Source organism: Gymnoscopelus microlampas, assembly GCF_963454915.1.
Source record: "Gymnoscopelus microlampas genome assembly, chromosome: 1".
NCBI classification, from domain to species: Eukaryota; Metazoa; Chordata; class Actinopteri; order Myctophiformes; family Myctophidae; genus Gymnoscopelus; species Gymnoscopelus microlampas.
Window position 1 is genome coordinate 60,475,880 of NC_139962.1, and position 18,800 is coordinate 60,494,679.

General features: G+C 41.6%; 1 protein-coding gene across 1 annotated transcript in view; it reads right to left on the reverse strand.

The window, feature by feature from the left end:
• Positions 1-18,800, reverse strand: part of LOC311045874 (uncharacterized protein) — a gene marked incomplete at its 5' end in the record, with an annotated part of 43,898 nt that overhangs the window by 19,557 nt on the left and 5,541 nt on the right. The window contains 10 exons of the mRNA XM_084057941.1: positions 1,056-1,261; positions 2,304-2,412; positions 3,159-3,499; positions 4,426-5,926; positions 6,827-6,979; positions 8,819-9,119; positions 10,752-10,996; positions 12,468-12,635; positions 13,851-14,045; positions 14,828-14,957. Coding sequence (XP_083914067.1) covers positions 1,056-1,261; positions 2,304-2,412; positions 3,159-3,499; positions 4,426-5,926; positions 6,827-6,979; positions 8,819-9,119; positions 10,752-10,996; positions 12,468-12,635; positions 13,851-14,045; positions 14,828-14,957 — 3,349 coding nt within the window. The remainder of the gene's footprint in view (positions 1-1,055; positions 1,262-2,303; positions 2,413-3,158; positions 3,500-4,425; positions 5,927-6,826; positions 6,980-8,818; positions 9,120-10,751; positions 10,997-12,467; positions 12,636-13,850; positions 14,046-14,827; positions 14,958-18,800) is intronic.

An 18,800-nucleotide genomic window follows, 5' to 3' on the forward strand; every position in this document is an offset into this window, starting at 1 on the left:
TGGGGGTCCCTGGACCACAACTGTAGACCCACTGGTGTAACAGAGTGTTTCCCAACATGCACAATATCAGCACCCTGACTCTGTTTGACCAGAATGGAACAGAGCCTTCATTAGTATCATTGGTAACACCTGTGAATGTCTTCATAATATGGCTGCTGTGAATAGAGCCCATTGAACATACACTGATGATAGTGCTGGCAAAGTCTATGAAGCTGTCTAACAAATCTATGAAAATGTTTAATTTACAACACAATGTTATACAATATGTAGTAGGGGGTCCCTGCTTCTTCTCTCTCTCAGCCAAGGGGTCCTTGGTCGGAAAACGTTGAAGACCCCTGCTTTATACAGTATCATGTAAACATCATGTATGGTACCATCGCACAGGGAACCCAACGCCTTTAAAGGCCCTGTCGGCAGGAACCACGCTCACTCTGTGTGGAGTCATATTGGTTCCTGCACACTGCTCAGTGCTGGAACCACAGCAAGACTGACACACACAACCACGTCACACACACACACACACACACTTTTGTAGATTATTTCACAAACTACACTGTGATATAAGCCTAGATATCCTGTGGGATTTTGAATATCTTAAAGGGATAGTTCACCCCCATGGAGGCTTGAATTCATGGATATTTTTTTTGTTGTATTAAAGGAGGAGTTCACCCAAAAAATACTTATTTTCTATCAATTACACACCCCATGAAGCCTTGATTTCATGGATTTATTTTTGTTTTTGTGGCACTCCTAAGACAATAATTTGATGACCGTGTGTATTTCCGGTAGGAGACACAAATCATCTACTTTGTCTCTCCTACCGGATACATTAGCCGGTAGGAGACGGGAATCAAATTATTAGCTTAGGAATGCGACAAAAACAAAAAATAATCCATGGATTCAAGACTTCATAGGGTGTGCAATTAATAGAAAATACCGGTAAGTCATTTTTTGGGTGAACTCCTCCTTTAACTCTGAGGACCCCCTAGGGGTCCCGGACCCCCCTGTTGAAGACCCCTGGTTTAGTTAGTTAGTAGTGAAGTATAAATCCTCACCTCGGTGTGGAAGGCCTGTATCTGCTGCTCCATGGCTGAGCACCTCCTCCGCTGGCTCTCCAGCTCCGTCTCCAGCCGGCCCTTCTCCTCCTGCAGGGCCTCCAGTTCACTCTCCATGCCCAGGATGTGGCGCTCCAGGTTGGCCTTCTCGGAGCGAACCCTCTTCAGCTCGCTCTGCTGCTGGAGGAACCTCTCCTCCCAGCCACCTGCACGTCATGGACCACGGATCACACAGTCACCAGAGAGCCACAGTTGAACACCCACCTCACACTAGTGAGGTGGGTGTTCAAAACACACACAAGTTCAAACTTAGCCTAGTTATACAGTAGCTTAAAGGAGTAGTTCACCCAAAAAATGACTTATTTTCAATCAATTGCACACCCCATGAAGCCTTGAATCCATGGATTTATTTTTGTTTTTGTGGCATTCCTAAGCCAATAATTTGATTCCCGTCTCCTACCGGCTAATGTATCCGGTAGGAGACACAAAGTAGATCATTTGTGTCTCCTACCGGATACACACCCGGTCATCAAATTATTGTCTTAGGAATGCCACAAAAACAAAAATAAATCCATGAATTCAAGGCTTCATTGGGTGTGCAATTGACAGAAAATAAGTCATTTTTTGGGTGAACTCCTCCTTTAACCTTAACCCATTCAATCCGGGGACGCATCTCTGTCATTTTTGAGCGGTGTAGCCACTCTTATAAGTGGGGTTGGGAATTCGTCTTTCCCTGTACTGTGATTGGCTGACTCTATTCACACCCTTTTCGCCGCACCGTGATTGTCTGACTCTTTTCAGACCCTTTGCTTTGATTGGCTAGCGAGACACATGGTGAAATAATAACCTCTAAATAGCACCACGCACTTCAAAAAATCATTTTTTTAAAAAGTGAGCTTCCATCACTGTGATGACCACTGTTGTTTCTAAATAACACCGCTCACTTCACACTGGGTGTGATTTTTTGATTTCTTTGGCTATTCAAAAATAGCAGATAGATGCCGCGCTATGAGCTTGTATATCTGCTATTTTTGAAAAATCTTTAAAATTGTGTGCAAATCTTTGAATATGAATATTTTTGTTCAACTCAAATCTTAGCTTCTGGGGGGATCCCTGGAACAACATATTTTGAGATGGGGGGCCCGTTTTTTGGGGGTCCTTGACATCAAAAGGGTTTGAGAACCACTGGTAATACTGTACATTCAAAACGGTTCAGAAGGTCACGGTGTCCAGCTCCAATATATTTACCCGTCTCCATCTCCACACCTCCTGGCCTCTCCATGGCATCAGAGAGCTGGGATGTGGCCGTCTGCAGCTGTAACGTCAAATCCCCCTTCTCCTCGGAGAGCTCACAGACCTATAACGTATGAACACACAGCACCGCGTTAAGTGTCACGCATCTGTGTCACTTCTTGATTTGAGCTATAAAAAAAAGCATTATTTTACACTTTGGGCTATTCAAAAATAGCAGATATACAAGCTCGTAGCGCGGCACCGAGTGCCGCGCTACGAGCTTGTAGATCTGCTATTTATGAAAAATCGTGAAAATGTGTGCAAACGTTTGAATATATATATTGTTTTAAAGCGAACATTTTTAACTCAAATCTTCGCTTCTGGGGGGGTCCCTGGAACAACATATTTTGAGATGGGGGTCCGCTGCCAAATACATAATTAATTTTGGGGGTACTCGTCGTGAAACAGTTGGAGAACCACTGATTTATATAGCAACATATTTTTTTTTTAAAAAGTAGGATTTAGAGGACATTTGTAGAATCCCCAGATGCAAAGATCTGAGTTAAAAATGTTTGCTTTAAAAAATATATATACGTTAAAAGATACATATTTTTTTAGATTTTTCAGAAAATAGATCTACAAGCTCATAGCGCGGCACCGAGTGCCGCGCTATGAGCTTGTATATCTGCTATTTTTGAATAGCCAAAGTATAAGATAATGGTTAAAGTGGTTAACATCTAAAATTACGTATGCTTTCCCGAAAGAATACATTTCCTGTAAGTTTCTGACGCCTAACCGATATATCCACCAGGCTCCGTTTCTAATATGGTAACATCGTCAGTCAGTGAAATGCTGTTTTTTTTTTCATACCTGATCCGTGAGTTGTTCCCTCAGCGCCAGCGCGGCGTTCAGTTTGTCCGACATGTCTTCTCTCTTCTCCTCGGCCGCCCGCACCTCGGCCTCCAGGTCGTGGACTTTGGCGTCCAGCTCGGCGCCGAGCTCCTTCCTCAGCGTGAGGTCGGAGGTCAGGGCGTCCAGCTGAGAGCGCAGCTTCCGCAGCTCCGCTTCCAGCTGCGCGACCGTCTGTCTGCTCTGGTCCAGGTCACACTGTGTGACCGCGTGGTGACCGCTCTGGTCCAGGTCACACTGTGTGACCGCGTGGTGACCGCTCTGGTCCAGGTGGTCACTCTGGAGCTGGGCGCCGTCTGCGGCTGATCAACACATGCAACATTGACATCGTTTAGAACAGTGGTTGTCAAACTCAAACCTTTACATTTCAAGGACCTCCCCCCTTAACCCATTAAGACCCTGACAAATGCCTTCTACATCCCAACAGTTTTCTGAAAATCGTTCGTTTCTATGTGGTGCTCAAACTTTTTCATGTCAAGGATCCCCAAAAAATGATATGCATTTGGCCGCCAACCCCCATGATCTCAAAATATTTTGTTCCAGGGACCCCCCAGCAGCAAAGATTTCAGTAAAAAATGTTCGCTTTAAAATAATGTATATATATTCAAAGATTTGCACACATTTTTTTCAAGAGTTACAGACTTGTAAGGGTCAATTTAAAACCCCCTAACGGAACTCCCGAGAGTCCCTGGACCGCACTTTGAGAACCACTGGTTTAGCTCAAGGACTAATGCTGTCACAATAATGACATTTTAATTAGCGATTAGTAGTCTTAATTTTTTTTTTTCAATTGAACATGGAAACATGGAAAATATAAATACAAATAACACATTTCTGTTTGCCTTTTAGGATTTGTAAACAAACATTGCACAATGCACAGGGAAGATGTGACGAATATACAAAGAAATGACAAATGACAATGACCGGTAGAATAATGAAAATAAATAATCTATTACGTCATGTCCTGCCTCCCTATCCCGTTTCACTCTGAAATATGTCACGATATGGAAGTTAGATACTATGCCTGCCCTGGACTTTAAGGATAAGGCGTACTAAACATTTACTTGGTCTCTTAACAACTACAACCTACTCATTATAGGTTGCAATATTGGCATACTTCATCAACTCTAATGTTACACCTACATGATGATGACTGTAAATGATGACACATGTCAACGGTAGTTATAACATGGTGATGACAGGCCATGGAGTTTGGAACCACACTTACCACTAAGTTCCATTACTTTAGTCTCGGTGTGGTCGGACTCCTCAGAGAGCTGCGGGAGGAACTCCTGGCTTGAGCTTGTATGTGGGCTAACTCGTAGTTGGACCTTCTCAGTGATGTGGTCAAGACTAGCTTGTAGATGGGCTTTCTCTTTGGTGATGTGCTCCATGCTAGCTTGTAGTTGGACTTTTTCTTCAGTGATGTGGTTGAGACTAGCTTGTAGATGGACCTTCTCCTCAGTAATGTGGTCAAGACTAGCTTGTAGTTGGACTTTTTCTTCGGTGATGTGGTTGAGACTAGCTTGCAGTTGGACCTTCTCTTCAGTGACGTGGTCCATGCTAGCTTGGAGTTGGAAGTTATCTTCGGTGATGTGGTCCAGACTAGCTTGCAATTGGACCTTTTCTTCAGTGATGTGGTCGATGCTAGCTTGTAGATGGACCTTCTCTTCAGTCAAGTGGTCAAGCCTAGCTTGCAGTTGGACCTCCTCTTCGGTGATGTTCTCCATGCTAGCTTGAAGTTGGACTTTTTCTTCAGTGATGTGGTTGAGACTAGCTTGTAGATGGACCTTCTCTTCAGTCAAGTGGTCAAGACTAGCTTGCAGTTGGACTTTCTCTTCGGTGATGTGATCCATGCTAGCTTGCAGTTGGACTTTTTCTTCAGTCAAGTGGTCAAGACTAGCTTGTAGATGGACCTTCTCTTCAGTAATGTGATCCATGCCAGCTTGAAGTTGGACGTTCTCTTCAGTGACATGGTCCATTCTAACTTGTAATTGGACCTTTTCCCCAGTGATGTGGTCACGGTCAACTTGTAATTGGACCTTCTCTGCAGTGACACGGCCCATGCTAGCTTGCAGTTGGACCTTCTCTTCGGTGATGTGGTCGATGCTAGCTTGCAGTTGGATGTTCTCTTCAGTCAAGTGGTCAAGACTAGCTTGTAGATGGACTTTCTCTTCGGTGATGTTCTCCATGCTAGCTTGTAGATGGACTTTCTCTTCGGTGATGTTCTCCATGCTAGCTTGTAGATGGACTTTCTCTTCGGTGATGTGGTCCAGCCTAGCTTGTAATTGGACCTTCTGTGCAGTGACATGGTCAATGCTAGCTTGTAGTTGTCCCTTCTCTTCGGTGATGTGGTCCATGCTAGCTTGTAGTTGTCCCTTCTCTTCAATTAGCTGATTCAAGTGAGTTTCCAGTTGAACCTTCTCTTCAGTTATTTGTCTAAGGTCAGTCGCCATCTCATTTCTCTCATGATTGAGTAGCTTTAGATTCGCCTCAAGATGGACTTGTTTCTCAGTTAACCGTGTCCTCGCTTCAATTTCCTGCTGTTTCTCTTCAGTTAGCGTGTTCAGTTTAGACTCCAACGTAGCGACGTTCTCCTGAAGGAGGTTCACTTTGTTGGACTCTTCCAAGGTCCTCTCCAACAGCTCCTCTCTGGCAGTGACAAACTGAGACTCCAGGATGGAATTCTGGGACTCGACATCTAATAGCCGGGCCTCCAAGACAGAAACCTGAAAACAAGCATTCAGGATTTAGAATGATGATTAGGATGATGAATGAAGATATTTAAAAAAGTGTTCATTTTGCACTGCGAATTGGACTCCTATGAAGCTGGTCTAAAAACGTCTTCAAGTGTGCGTGCGGTTCGGGCCGGTTCTGGAGAACCACTCATCGGATCAACTTAACACTCGACACTGAACGGAATTTTTAGATAGATAACGTTTATTTTAGGGATGTCCGATATTATCGGCCTCCCGATATTATCGGCCGATATTAGCATAAAAATTGATATCGGGAAAATATCGGTATCGTTTTTTGGAAAAAAAAAATGTTGTTTTTTTTTTGCTTTATAAATAAGTTACAGGAGTTCTTACTGTATATGGTGTGTGTGATATGAAATTTGAGCTTACCCTAATCACAATAATCCCCGCATATATCCGTATCGGTTGATATCGGTATCGGTAATTAAGAGTTGGACAATATCGGTATATCGGTTATCGGTAAAAAAGCCAATATCGGACAACCCTAGTTTATTTGTTTGTCTACTTATATAACAGCATGAGTTGGGAAAAAGTCCCATGTCCCGGACTTGCTTTTTCCACCACACGACGATATTCACCACACGATGGCTGAACAGATTTTAGCAAAGTGCTTCTTCTTTGCCACTAGAGCGATCGAGTCACATTTGACATCCCCGCAGGTGATGTCATCGCGGATGGGTGCATTTTCAGAATCAGAATCACTTTATTGCCAAATGTATCACAAGGACACACAGGAATTTGTTGTGGTGTAGCACAGCTCAACGGATAGAAAAACAGACAGCACAACAAGACAACATACTCAGGATATGATACAATTCTAAAAACTACAGTGAACATTTCTAAAAGGCCAAATAAACACTGTGTTTGTACCTGGGCCTGACTGTCCTCCACCTGGGCCTCCATGGCAGACCTCAGGGCCTCCAGAGAAGATACGGTTCCATTCAGCTCCTCCACCTGACTCTCAAAGGCATTCATGGCCGTCTCGTTGTCCTCTAGATCCATCTGTAACATCTCCATCTGAACCTGCATAGGAACAACATGCATAGTATTTGGACATTATTTCCAAACAGTGGTGTAAAGTAACTACGTACATGTACTCAAGTACTGCACTTAAGTACACTTTTTGAGGCATTTTCACTTTACTGGAGTATTTCCAGTTTTCAGTACTTTTACGCCACTACATCTCAGAGGCAAATATTGTACTTTTACTCCACTACAATTATTTGAAAACTTTAGCTACTAGTTACTTTTCAGATATAAATTATTGTTTTATGAAACGTATGTTAACCATTTCAGCCCTATTTTATACATAGGCTATTTAAAAATAGCAGATCTACACTGTACAAGCTCACAACGCGTCGCATGGCGGCGCGTTGTGAGCTTGTAGATCTGCTATTTTCAAACATTTTAGTACCGGTACTTTTACTTTTGGCACTTTAAGTATATTTTGATGCCGATACTTTTGTACTTTTACTCAAGTAACATTTTGAACACAGGCCTTTTACTTGTAATAGAGTATTTTTATATTCTGGTATTGCTACTTTTACTTAAAGGGCAAGACCACTTTGGTAGAGGTTTGGGTTGTGTATTTACCTTGCCATGATGTAACTCCAAAGGTGGACAAGAAATCAAAAATAAATGCTCCATTGATTAGAAATTGATAATTCTAAATTTGCTCCTCATTGACTTACATTGTACGGTAAAACAGCTCTCAAAGTCACTCTATAAGCACATAAACGAACACGAATAAAGCTGATTCAGATAATCAGGGGGCGGCCATAGCTGAATGGTTAGTGAGCCTGCCTAGGGAGCCAGAGGCCCTGGTTGCCCCAGGTACGATTCCAGGCCAGGTCAACATATGTGTCGATGAAATGAAATTTGTCCCTGAGCAAGACTCTTAACCCCTAATTGCTCACAGGTTCTCATTGGAAACAAGACCGCAAGGACTTTCATGAACAACCTGTTAAAAGGAATTATCCTTATCCTTAATATAGAACATCACCAAACCCAGTACTGTTTTTTTTTTTTTAAATAAAAATGTTAACTTCCTGCTGATTTTACTATTTGATGATCCGGATCCGCAAATCCAGTCCAGGTTTTCTTCTTAATAAAAATAGTAAAATCATCATCATCATTCATCATCATTTCTTGTCCACCTTTGGAGTTAGATCATGGCAAGGTAAATACACAACCAAAACCTCTACCAAAGTGGTCTTTCCCTTTAAGTAAAACATTTGAGTACTTTTTCCAACACTGTTTCCAAACAAACTAAAGTCAAGTGGCCAAAAAACACAGGCTGATGAGTCTAACGAGGAAAAATATACGTATGTGTATTATCATTGGTTCTCAAAAATGTTCATGTCAAGGACCCCCAAATAATGATTTGGCCGTGGACCCCCATTTGAATGATTGTGTGCCAAGGACCTTGATAAGAGAAGATTTGTGTTGTTAACATTTTTCGAAATTATACCATATCAACAATACAATATCATATCTAGAAGCTCAGATGTGCCATTTTTGACTGGCCAAAGTATGCAATAGGGTAAAAGTGGACCCCCTGGAACCACCTCAAGGAACCCCGGGGCAGTGTTGATTTCGTCGACTAAAACTATGACGAAAAATGTTCGTCGACTACCTTTATTCACTGACGAAAACTAAATAAAAACTAAATAAAAACTAAGCTACGATGACTAAAACTAAGACTAAATATATTGACAATTTCGTAAAAAAAATAAAAACTAGACTAAAATGTTAGTGAGGGACTAGTGGAGAAGAGATCCAGTAGAACTAAAAGACAAGTCATTTTATCCAAGGAACCGACTTTCGAGTACCACTGCTTTACAAAACCCATGAAGCACACACCTTGATCTTGTGCATGGAGACGCTCTTCTCCTTGAGGGAGTCTGAGGCTTTGTTCTGCTCTGCCTCCGCCGCGTTCAGCTTCTCCTTCAGACTCTTGATCTTGGAGTCCCTGTCCTCCAGACCGCGGGACGCGGCGGACAGCGTGGTCTTCAGCGTCTTGATCTCCGTCTGACGAGAGGACAGCCCTCGTTTGGCGGAGCTCTCTGCCAGCTTGGCGGCTTCCAGCCGATCCTTCAGGTTCTGCCGTTCGTTGAGGGAGTTCTTCAGCTCCGACGCGTGCTTCTCCGACTCCCTGCTCATTCTGTCGGTTATAGGGTTAGAAAGAAAGGGAGGACGTTATTATCAATGCTGGAAAAAGTACTTGGATATTTTACTTAAGTAAAAGTACAAAAAACATTATAAAACATTATGAAAATACTGTTACAAGTAAAGGGCCTGTGTTCAAAATGTTACTTGAGTAAAAGTACAAAATGATTGGCATCAAAATATACTTAAAGTACCAAAAGTAAAAGTACTAGCATGTTTGAAAATAGCCGATCTACAAGCTCACAACGCGTCGCGATGCGACGCGTTGTGAGCTTGTAGATCTGCTATTTTCAAACAGCCATGTATAAAATAGGGCTAAAGTGGTTAATGTATGTTTTATAATATAATAATGTATATCTGCAAAGTAACTAGTAACTAAAGTTTTCAAATAATTGTAGTGGAGTAAAAGTACAATATTTGCCTCCGAGATGTAGTGGAGTAGAAGGAAAAGTATTGAAAATACTCCAGTAAATCAAAAATATCAAAAGATGTTACAGTACTTGAGTACATGTACTTAGTTACTTTACACCACTGGTTGGTTATTAGTCCCACGGGGGGGGGGGGGGGGGGGGGGGGGGCTGCTCAGGTGTTTATGATGAGCGCTCGAAGAAGAGCGGTTAGGGTTTGAGTGTCACTTTGACACATAAGACGGGGCCAGGACGCGAACCGAGGACATTCTGTACATCATGACATTTTTGTGGACGATTAATTGTCAAACTAATAATTGCGATTAAGGATTTAATCGTGTTTTTGCCATAAAACTACATAAAATACACAATTACTTTTCCGTTTAACTTTCAGGCTTTCGAAAAAAAAACGGCACATGGCAGATATAACAAATAACTTAAATACACACAGACTGACAATGACTGGTACCAATGATCAAAACAGATAATGCACCATGGACATAATATTTAATAATTGTATGCTTTCAGACGATCTACGTGAACTTGTAGGTCTTCCATTTCCGCAATTTTCCAGCAGATGAGTTTATACATGAATGGGAAAGATTCTGACGATAATGCGAAATAACTGCGATTATCTCAAAATAATTCAGGCTATAGAGGGTTCCCACAAATTTTTACCAGTGAATTTCCAAAACATTTCCAGAATATTTAACCCAATTTCCAGGCCTATATAACAATTAATCAATTCAGCGCAATAATGAGTCTCTTACTCCTATGTACAATGCCCAAGGACAGGCAGTGTAGCAAAAATAAAGCATAATTCTATTCCAAATGTCATGCCAAATTTACTAACTAAGCATCACGCTGCAGCACGTTGTGAGCTTGTAGATCTGTTCTTTTTGTCACGTCCGGTATGCATTAGGCTGCAATCACACAGCCCATTCTGCAAAAAACTACTTATGTTATTTATTTCCTGTTTGTTATACATGTTTGTTTGATTGATTGATTGATTGATTTATTGATTGTTTTGGAAAATGTTTTTTATTAACTAAATCAAAGCCCAAAACAATGCATAGCCAAATATATCTTCCAGGACCCTTGATAAATTCCAAACCTTTTCCAGGACTGGAAAAAGTTTTTTTCTAATTTCAAAATATTTCCAGGAATTTCATGACCGTGGGGGACCCTGGCTATAATATAATAATTGTGAGAGGCCTAACCTATCGGTGATCTCTTGGACGTCTCTCTCCAGAGCGGACATCAGGCCACGTCTCTCTGTGAGGGTCGTCTCCAGAGCGTCTTTAGACTTCTGGAGGTCGGTGAAGGCCTGGTTGACGGCGTCCAGCTCACTCCTCAAGGCAGGGAGCGTCTCTGCTGCAGCTTCGCTGGTGACGAGTTCCTCTCGGAGAGAAGAAATCTGACCCAGAAGATCGTCTTTCTCCTCTGCCTGGGAATGCTGGAGGCTCTGAAATCAGTTGATTTAGTTGTTAGTCAGGAACGTAGAGACACAAGTATTGCAATATCTGTACATTTTTTAGAAACTAAAACAAAAATAGGGGTACAGTTAAACTAATTGATTATATTTGTATAAAATAATACATTTTCAAAAACACATAAAATAGCAGATCTACAAGGTCACGACGCATCGCTGCTGAATCAGCTTGGAGATCGGCTATAGAACACCGAAGTCTGACGTCACTGCCAGTAGAGGGCCAGTAGAGGGTGCTGTTCCAGGGTTCGTGGCTTTATTTTTTGTGTTGAAATCCCCATTTGGGAATCTTAGATCACGTCATATAAGAACTGTGTTCCAAACATAAACACACCACCCTGGCGTTTTTGTCAGGGGGGTGGCTCTGCATCGTTTATGATATTCATTCATATTTGATGCAGCCTGTTTCCGGCGAAAATGGAATTAATTCTGCCTTAAAAGTCTTAAGAACTACTACTTCCGGGTCTGAAATCACTGTCCCCACAGCAGCCGCGTTCATGCGAAATGTAGTCTTTGGGTTGTTTGACTCGTTTCTAGTGTTTATATTGTGTTACTCTTTGGGTAAATGTGTACATTTACACCTTCAGTCGATGCTTCATATCCATATGAGTAAAAATGCAAGGGTTTTTATTTTTGGAACACAGTTCTTCTATGAAGCGATCTAAGATTCCCCAATGAGGATATCAATACAAAAAGTAAAGCCATGAACCTGCGGAAAGTGCCCTCTACTGGCAGTGACGTCAGGACTTCGGTGCTCTATTTACGAAGTATAAAATAGGACCAAACTCATCAATGTCGTCAATTAATAAAACATCTTATTAGAATGTCTTTGTGTTGATTTTCATTTTACAATCAACAAAAAAAAAACTTGCTTCTTGGTTATTCGATTATTCAAAAAAGTATAACAACAGCATAATTGCTAAGAAGATAATTGACCGTCGCAGCCCTAAACATTAGGCAGATCAACGAGCTTGTAGATCTGCTATTTTTTGAAAAATGTTGAAAAAGTGTGCAAATCTTTGAATATTCAAATTCAAATCTTTGCTTCTGGGGATTCTACAAAATGTCTTCTAAATCCTAACAGTTTTTTGAAAAACTTATGTTGCTAAAATATCAGTGGTGCTCAAACTTTTTCAACTTTTTCGTCCCAAAATGATATGCATTAGGCTGGCTGCGGACCCTCCCATCTCAAAATATTTAGTTCTAGGGACCCCCACCCCCGCAAAGATTTGAGTTACAAATGTGAGATTGAGTTACGGTACAAATATATTCAAAGATTTGCACACATTTTCATGATTAAAAAATAAATAAATAGCCGATCTACACGCTCATAGTGCGGCACTTGGTGCCGCACTATGAGCTTGTAGATCTGCTATTTTTGAATAGCCCAAAGAAATCTAAAATGACAGAGAGGCGGTTATGTCACAAGAAAGAGGTGGTACTTTACCTCCGCCTCCTCCTTCATCTGCTGAACTTTGAGCTCCAGCTCGGCTTTGAGTTTCTCTAGAGCAGAGAGGTTCTCCTCCGCCTCCCTGCTCCTCCTCTCCTTCTCCTCGGCTTGCTCCTGCAGCGCTCTGAGCTCCTCCTCCATCCGTCTGAGGCTTTCTGAGGAGGCCTGAACGAATGGAATGTCAACGTAACTTAACTACTATTACTGTAAACTGTAAGTGCAATTGAGGTACTTTTACTTTACTATTTTTTACTTTACTATTTTCAAATTTTTTTTTAACTTCTACTCCACTACATATTGGCGGTAAATGTACTTTTTACACCATTACAGTTATTTGAAAACTTTTGTTAAGACATCGGGTGCCAAACACGGTAAAAAAAACGTGTTTTCAAATAGTAGCGCATAGGTGCCGAACACGGTAAAAAAACGTGTTATCAATCTTTTTGTTTTTTTGTTTTTTTCTACAAGGGGGGGGGGGGGGGGGGGCTAGCGCAGCTCTGGAATCACACACGGTGACTCTGAGAAGGAAGGGACAGATGGATCACCGTGCCAAAAAACATGGCTCCCGTTCTATCTCCTTGATGAAAACCGCTGCAGCTCCGAAACGTTTTACGTGGGAAAAAAAAAAAGTCATTTTCGATGGGCGATTACTCCGTAATGGCGACTCGCGTGAGAGATGTTATTGTTCCAGGCGTTAGCCAGGACCATCGATCGTCGTGCACGCATCCATTGTCCATTGTCCACAGCTATAAACAGCACAGCGTTACAAACGGTGAGATCTCTGGCACTCAAAGTAATCTGTTTTAATAAAACGCAGGCACCCGATGTGTTAAGAGTTACGTTGTAGATTTTCATTATTATTATTTCAAAACATACGGTACATTAACCAATTATAAGCTCTTTGGCTATTCGGAAATAGGCGATCTATGAGCTCACAACGCGTCGCAATTGGACGTGTTGTGAACTTGTAGATTGATTGATTGATTTTTTTTTTAGGCAAAAAAAAATGTAAACATAACAATTACATTTATAATACTTTGTCTAAAAGGTCCGTCCAAAAAAGTCCTTGCGGTCTTGTTTCCATTGAGGTCCTTGGTATTCATTTCATAGACATATATAGTAGCAACCAAACAGTTCAAATATCAATATCAAAAAATCAAAAATATGTTGATATTGAAAAAAAAACAATTAAACATAAAAAAAAAATGGCACTTAAAGTTTATTTTGAGGAAGTTTCCTACAGTATGTGTGTAGGACCACATTGGAAACAAGTGTTTCAGTACGCTTTCATGTGTATATCCTGGGTTTAAGTTGTATTGTGTTCACTTATATTTCTTTTGCCAAAATCAAATCAAATCAAATCATAATACTCCTGTATACCTCAGCCTCCCTGGTCTTCTCCTGGGCTTGCTCCTGCAGCGAGCTGAGCTCCTCCTCAACGCGTCTGAGGCTTTCCGAGGAGGCCTCCAGGGCTCTGCTCTGCTCCTCCTGGGCGGAGGTCAGGGTCTGGACCTGCCCCTGCAGCTCTGCCGTCAAACCCCTCTGCACCTTCAGGAGGGACTCTAACGAGCTCACCTGAATGAAGGGAAGTAACCCATTAATACCTTAAAATAATAATAATAGTGTGTGAGCACACACACACACACACACACACACACACACACACACACACACACACACACACACACAAAATAGCAGATCTACAAGCTTGTAGATCTGCTATTTTTGAATAGCCAAATAAATCTAAAATGACACAGATGCGTTCTCGGATTGAATGGGTTAACTCAACGTTCTCATTAATTCACAGACATTCAGGTTTGAAGGGGTATTTCACCTTTTTTTTTACACTGCTAGGGTCATTTAAGTCATTTAATGTCTACTCATTAGGCCTGTTACAATTATTACATAATCAACACATTTTCTCATGAGTGTCATAATCGCTTCGATGTTGAAACCTTTTCAAATATAAATAAAAAATAAATGTTATTCCCAAAAATAGCAGAAATGGCTGCACATTTTTTTGAAAGTATAAAATGATTAAATATGTCTGTAATTTCTCTGTATATTCGGTGTAATTTTTGATTACGAAGCCTAAACGGCAAACAGAAATTAATTTGTATTCACATCAAATCGTTAATCGCAATAATTTGTGTGACAATCGTCAACTTCAATTTGTAATGGTGACAGCCCTACTACTCATACTTCTGCGTGCACTGTGGTCCGTTCCGTAATCCATAAGGGAAAAAACAACAGATTCAACAGTTTCACAAACACATGGGAGACCACGGGAGGTTCCCCCACTGGAATGAATGGACATGGGTTATATGGAAACCAGGCTTGATTTTGTTTGTTCCAACCTGATCTTTAGCAAACAGGAGCTCCTGCTGCACTGTCTCCACACCCAGTTTGACATGTTCCACCTCCAGGTTGTTGGCGGTGACGGTCTCCTCACAGTGTCTGAGCGCTGCAGCCTTCTCCTCACTCAGCCTGAGAGACGAGACCAGAAAACACCTCATTCATTCATTCATTCATGTACCTGCAGGTCATTGAGGTGAAGGTTTGGTTAAGTATTGATGTGTGGGTAAAGGATCTTATTCAAGACAATATAAAAGGAAAGCTTGAATAAAAAGAGCTCCACTTCCTACCTAGTAGGCTACTTTCTGGTGTTATGCAGGTAATCAGTGTGTTGCCAGATTTAGCAAAATAAACAAGTGGCCAGGTAGAAGCAACTCGGCTCAGTTTTACCACTTTACATCGGCTATTTGAAAATAGCAGATACACAAGCTCACAATGTGTCACATCACGGCATGTTGTGAGCTTGAAGATCTGCTATTTTCAAAAAATATTGGGAGAAAAATATTTTGAATATTTTTGAAATACAAATCTTAAATATAGCTGCAAGCAGCGATAATACGGGGCCAGGAGAGAGAAAGAGAAATGATAATTCCTTTAACAGGTCAGTTCATGAAAGTCCTTGCGGTCTTGTTTCCAATGAGGGCCTGTGAGCAATTAGGGGTTAAGAGTCTTGCTCAGGGACAAATTTCATCGACACATTTGCTGACCTGGCCTGGAATTGTACCTGGGGCAACCTGGGGAGCCTCTGGCTCCCTAACCACTCAGCTATGGCCGCCCGAGAGAGAGAGAGAGAGAGAGAGAGAGAGAGAGAGAGAGAGAGAGAGAGAGAGAGAGAGAGAGAGAGAGAGAGAGAGAGAGAGAGAGAGAGAGAGAGAGAGAGAGAGAGAGAGAGAGAGAGAGAGAGAGAGAGAGAGAGACAGATACTGGAGAGAGAGAGAGAGAGAGAGAGAGAGAGAGAGAGAGAGAGAGAGAGAGAGAGAGACATGGAAACTGGAGAGAGAGAGAGAGACATGGAAACTGGAGAGAGAGAGAGAGAGAGAGAGAGAGAGAGAGAGAGAGAAACGGAATAGATTGGAGAGAAAGAGAGGGAGAGAGACAGACATGGAAACGGAATAGATTGGAGAGAGAGAGAGAGCCATGGAAACGGAATAGATTGAAGAGAGACATGGAAACGGAATAGATTGATGATTGAGAGAGATGGAAACAGAATGGATTGATTGGACATCTCAACCTATTGCCATTAACAGGAATCGAACTCTCAATCTTCGGACTAATAGGCTGCAACACTAGCTATAGTGCTATAGCTTTGTCCAGGCTGATGTTGTCTGTTGAAGATCATAAACTCTTATATTCTGTCATGAACCAAGCCAACACTAAGACCACTCGTTTAGTGTGGCAGCGGTGGCCTAGTGGTTAGAGGGGCGGCCTTGATACCGGAAGGTCCCTAGTTCGATTCCCCAATTCATCACATCAATCATGAATCACCGCTGAATAGCCCTTGAGCAAGGCTTCCATGCAGGGTCCGGCTGGAAACAAGCTTCGTGCTTAGTCCGACACCCTGGGTAAACAACAAACTTTGCTTTGCTTTGTTCACAAACCATTTACCAATAGAGAAATTGTATGTCTCCTCGCAACCGAAAACAGTGAAAGCAGCCGATCTACAAGCTCAGAAACACGTTGCTATCTGAAAAGTTTTGAGATTGTAGATCGGCTATTTTCAGAATGAATATGTCATACATTGAAAAAACGTACTCTCACATGAGCATTTCAGGTTATCTTTACCATTTGCACATGTATTCATTGATACAGTCATGTTGTTTGCAATTCAACTTAAATGAAGTCTGCATCAAGTGAGGCTTGAACTGGCGACCTTGAGATTGTGAGGCACTTATTTAAGGGAGACGCCATTGGACCAACAGTTAAGGAACTGTGAAAAAGGAGATCACACAGATGATACAGTTTCACGCAAAGAGAGAGAGAGAGAGAGAGAGAGAGAGAGAGAGAGAGAGAGAGAGAGAGAGAGAGAGAGAGAGATAGATACGGAATAGATTGAAGAGACAGAGAGAGAGACATGGAAACGGAATAGATTGAAGAGACAGAGAGAGACATGGAAACGGAATAGATTGAAGAGAAAGACATGGAAACGGAATAGATTGAAGAGAGAGAGAGAGAGCCATGGAAACAGAATAGATTGAGTCATGTTTTTTGCAATTCAACTTAAATGAGTCTGCATCAAGTGAGGCTTGAACCGGCAATCTTGCGGTCATGAGGCACTCTTAGGTAGCTGCATCACTACCTATAGTGCTATAGGTTTGTCCAGGCTGATATAGTCTGTTGAGGATCACAAACTCTTGCCTTCTGTCATGACCCAAGCCCCTGTTTCACTAACACTAAGATCACTCGTTCACAAACCATTTACCAATGAAGAAATTGTACATCTCCTCAGAACCAAAACTAGTGAAAGTAGCCGATCTACAAGCTCACAAACCATTAAAAGTTGTCAGATTGTACATCGGCTATTTTCACAATGAAGTATGTTATACATTGAAAAAACAGACTCTCATTGCAATCTGAAAAGTTGTAAGATTGTAGATCAGCTATTTTCACAATGAAGTATGTAAAAAACACTCAATTAAGTATTTCATGTTATCTTTAACAATTGCAGATGTAATCATTGATAGCCATGTTGTGTGAAATGCAACTTACATGAAGTCTGCACCAAGTAAGGCTTGAACCTGTGACCTTGAGGTTGTGAGACATACACTTAAGCGGGAAGCTATCTGACTAACAGACAATCCTCTGAAAAAAGAGATCACACTGATGATACAGTTTCACGCAAATAGCTGAAAAATCCTGGGTTTAAGTGTTTTTCAAACTGCTCAAGATTGCGGACAATCTAAGGGCGGTGCTTACTGGTCAACGTGATAGATGTGTTCCTCATTAGTCAAGGCACATGTGTAAGCAGGTCTAATGGCTGTCGGCCAAACGAGGCATGACTTTTGCCTGTTTAAAGTTTGCATTTTCAAAAAATTGCTATAGCGCCCCCGTTTGACCAATTGGAGTAAGATTGGTTTCAGTGATATTTGGAATGGCCCTTTACATTTCTGCAAAGTTTCAAAGAATGGTAAGTCTGCATGTATGTGTTAGGGGCAGATGAATAATTGTCATAAAACTGCAATATTCATTGGCTCATTAAAGCTTCATTTTTTCACTTATGGAAAATATTTTGCAAACGTGTTTTGGCATAGGTCCAAAGTTCATGTGTAAAAAGTTTCGTGTAGATTACTCAAAAATCCCAGGAGGAGATAGGTTTTAACTGTTTTTCATATAATTCAAAATGGTGGGAGATCTAAAGGTCAGAGGTCAAAAGTCAGAGTGTGAAAGTTGTTAGGCATGAGGAGACGCATGTGTGCATCGAAGTTTCATGGCTGTAGGTCAAACAGGGCATGAGTTGTACCTGTTCAAAGTTGGCATTTTCAACTGAGTGCTATAGCGCCACCTTTTGACGAAAGATTGTGAGATTTATTTTTTGATCGTTTTTCCTGACCATCTATCATATGGCCGAGTTTCATAAAAAGCGACTGCACGGTTCAGCCAGAACTGGCAAAAACGGCAGAAGAAGAAGAAGAAGAAGAAGAAGAAGAAGAAATGGAAATATAGCTGCAAGCAGCGATAATATGGGGCCAGGAGAGAGAAAGAGAAATGATAATTCCTTTAACAGGTCAGTTCATGAAAGTCCTTGCGGTCTTGTTTCCAATGAGTGCCTGTGAGCAATTAGGGGTTAAGAGTCTTGCTCAGGGACAAATTTCATTTCATCGATACATTTGCTGACCTGGCCTGGAATCGTACCTGGGGCAACCAGAGTCTCTGGCTCCCTAGGCGGGCTCACTAACCACTCAGCTTTGGCCACCCCTGAGAGAGAGAGAGAGAGAGAGAGAGAGATAGAGAGAGAGAGAGAGAGAGAGAGAGAGAGAG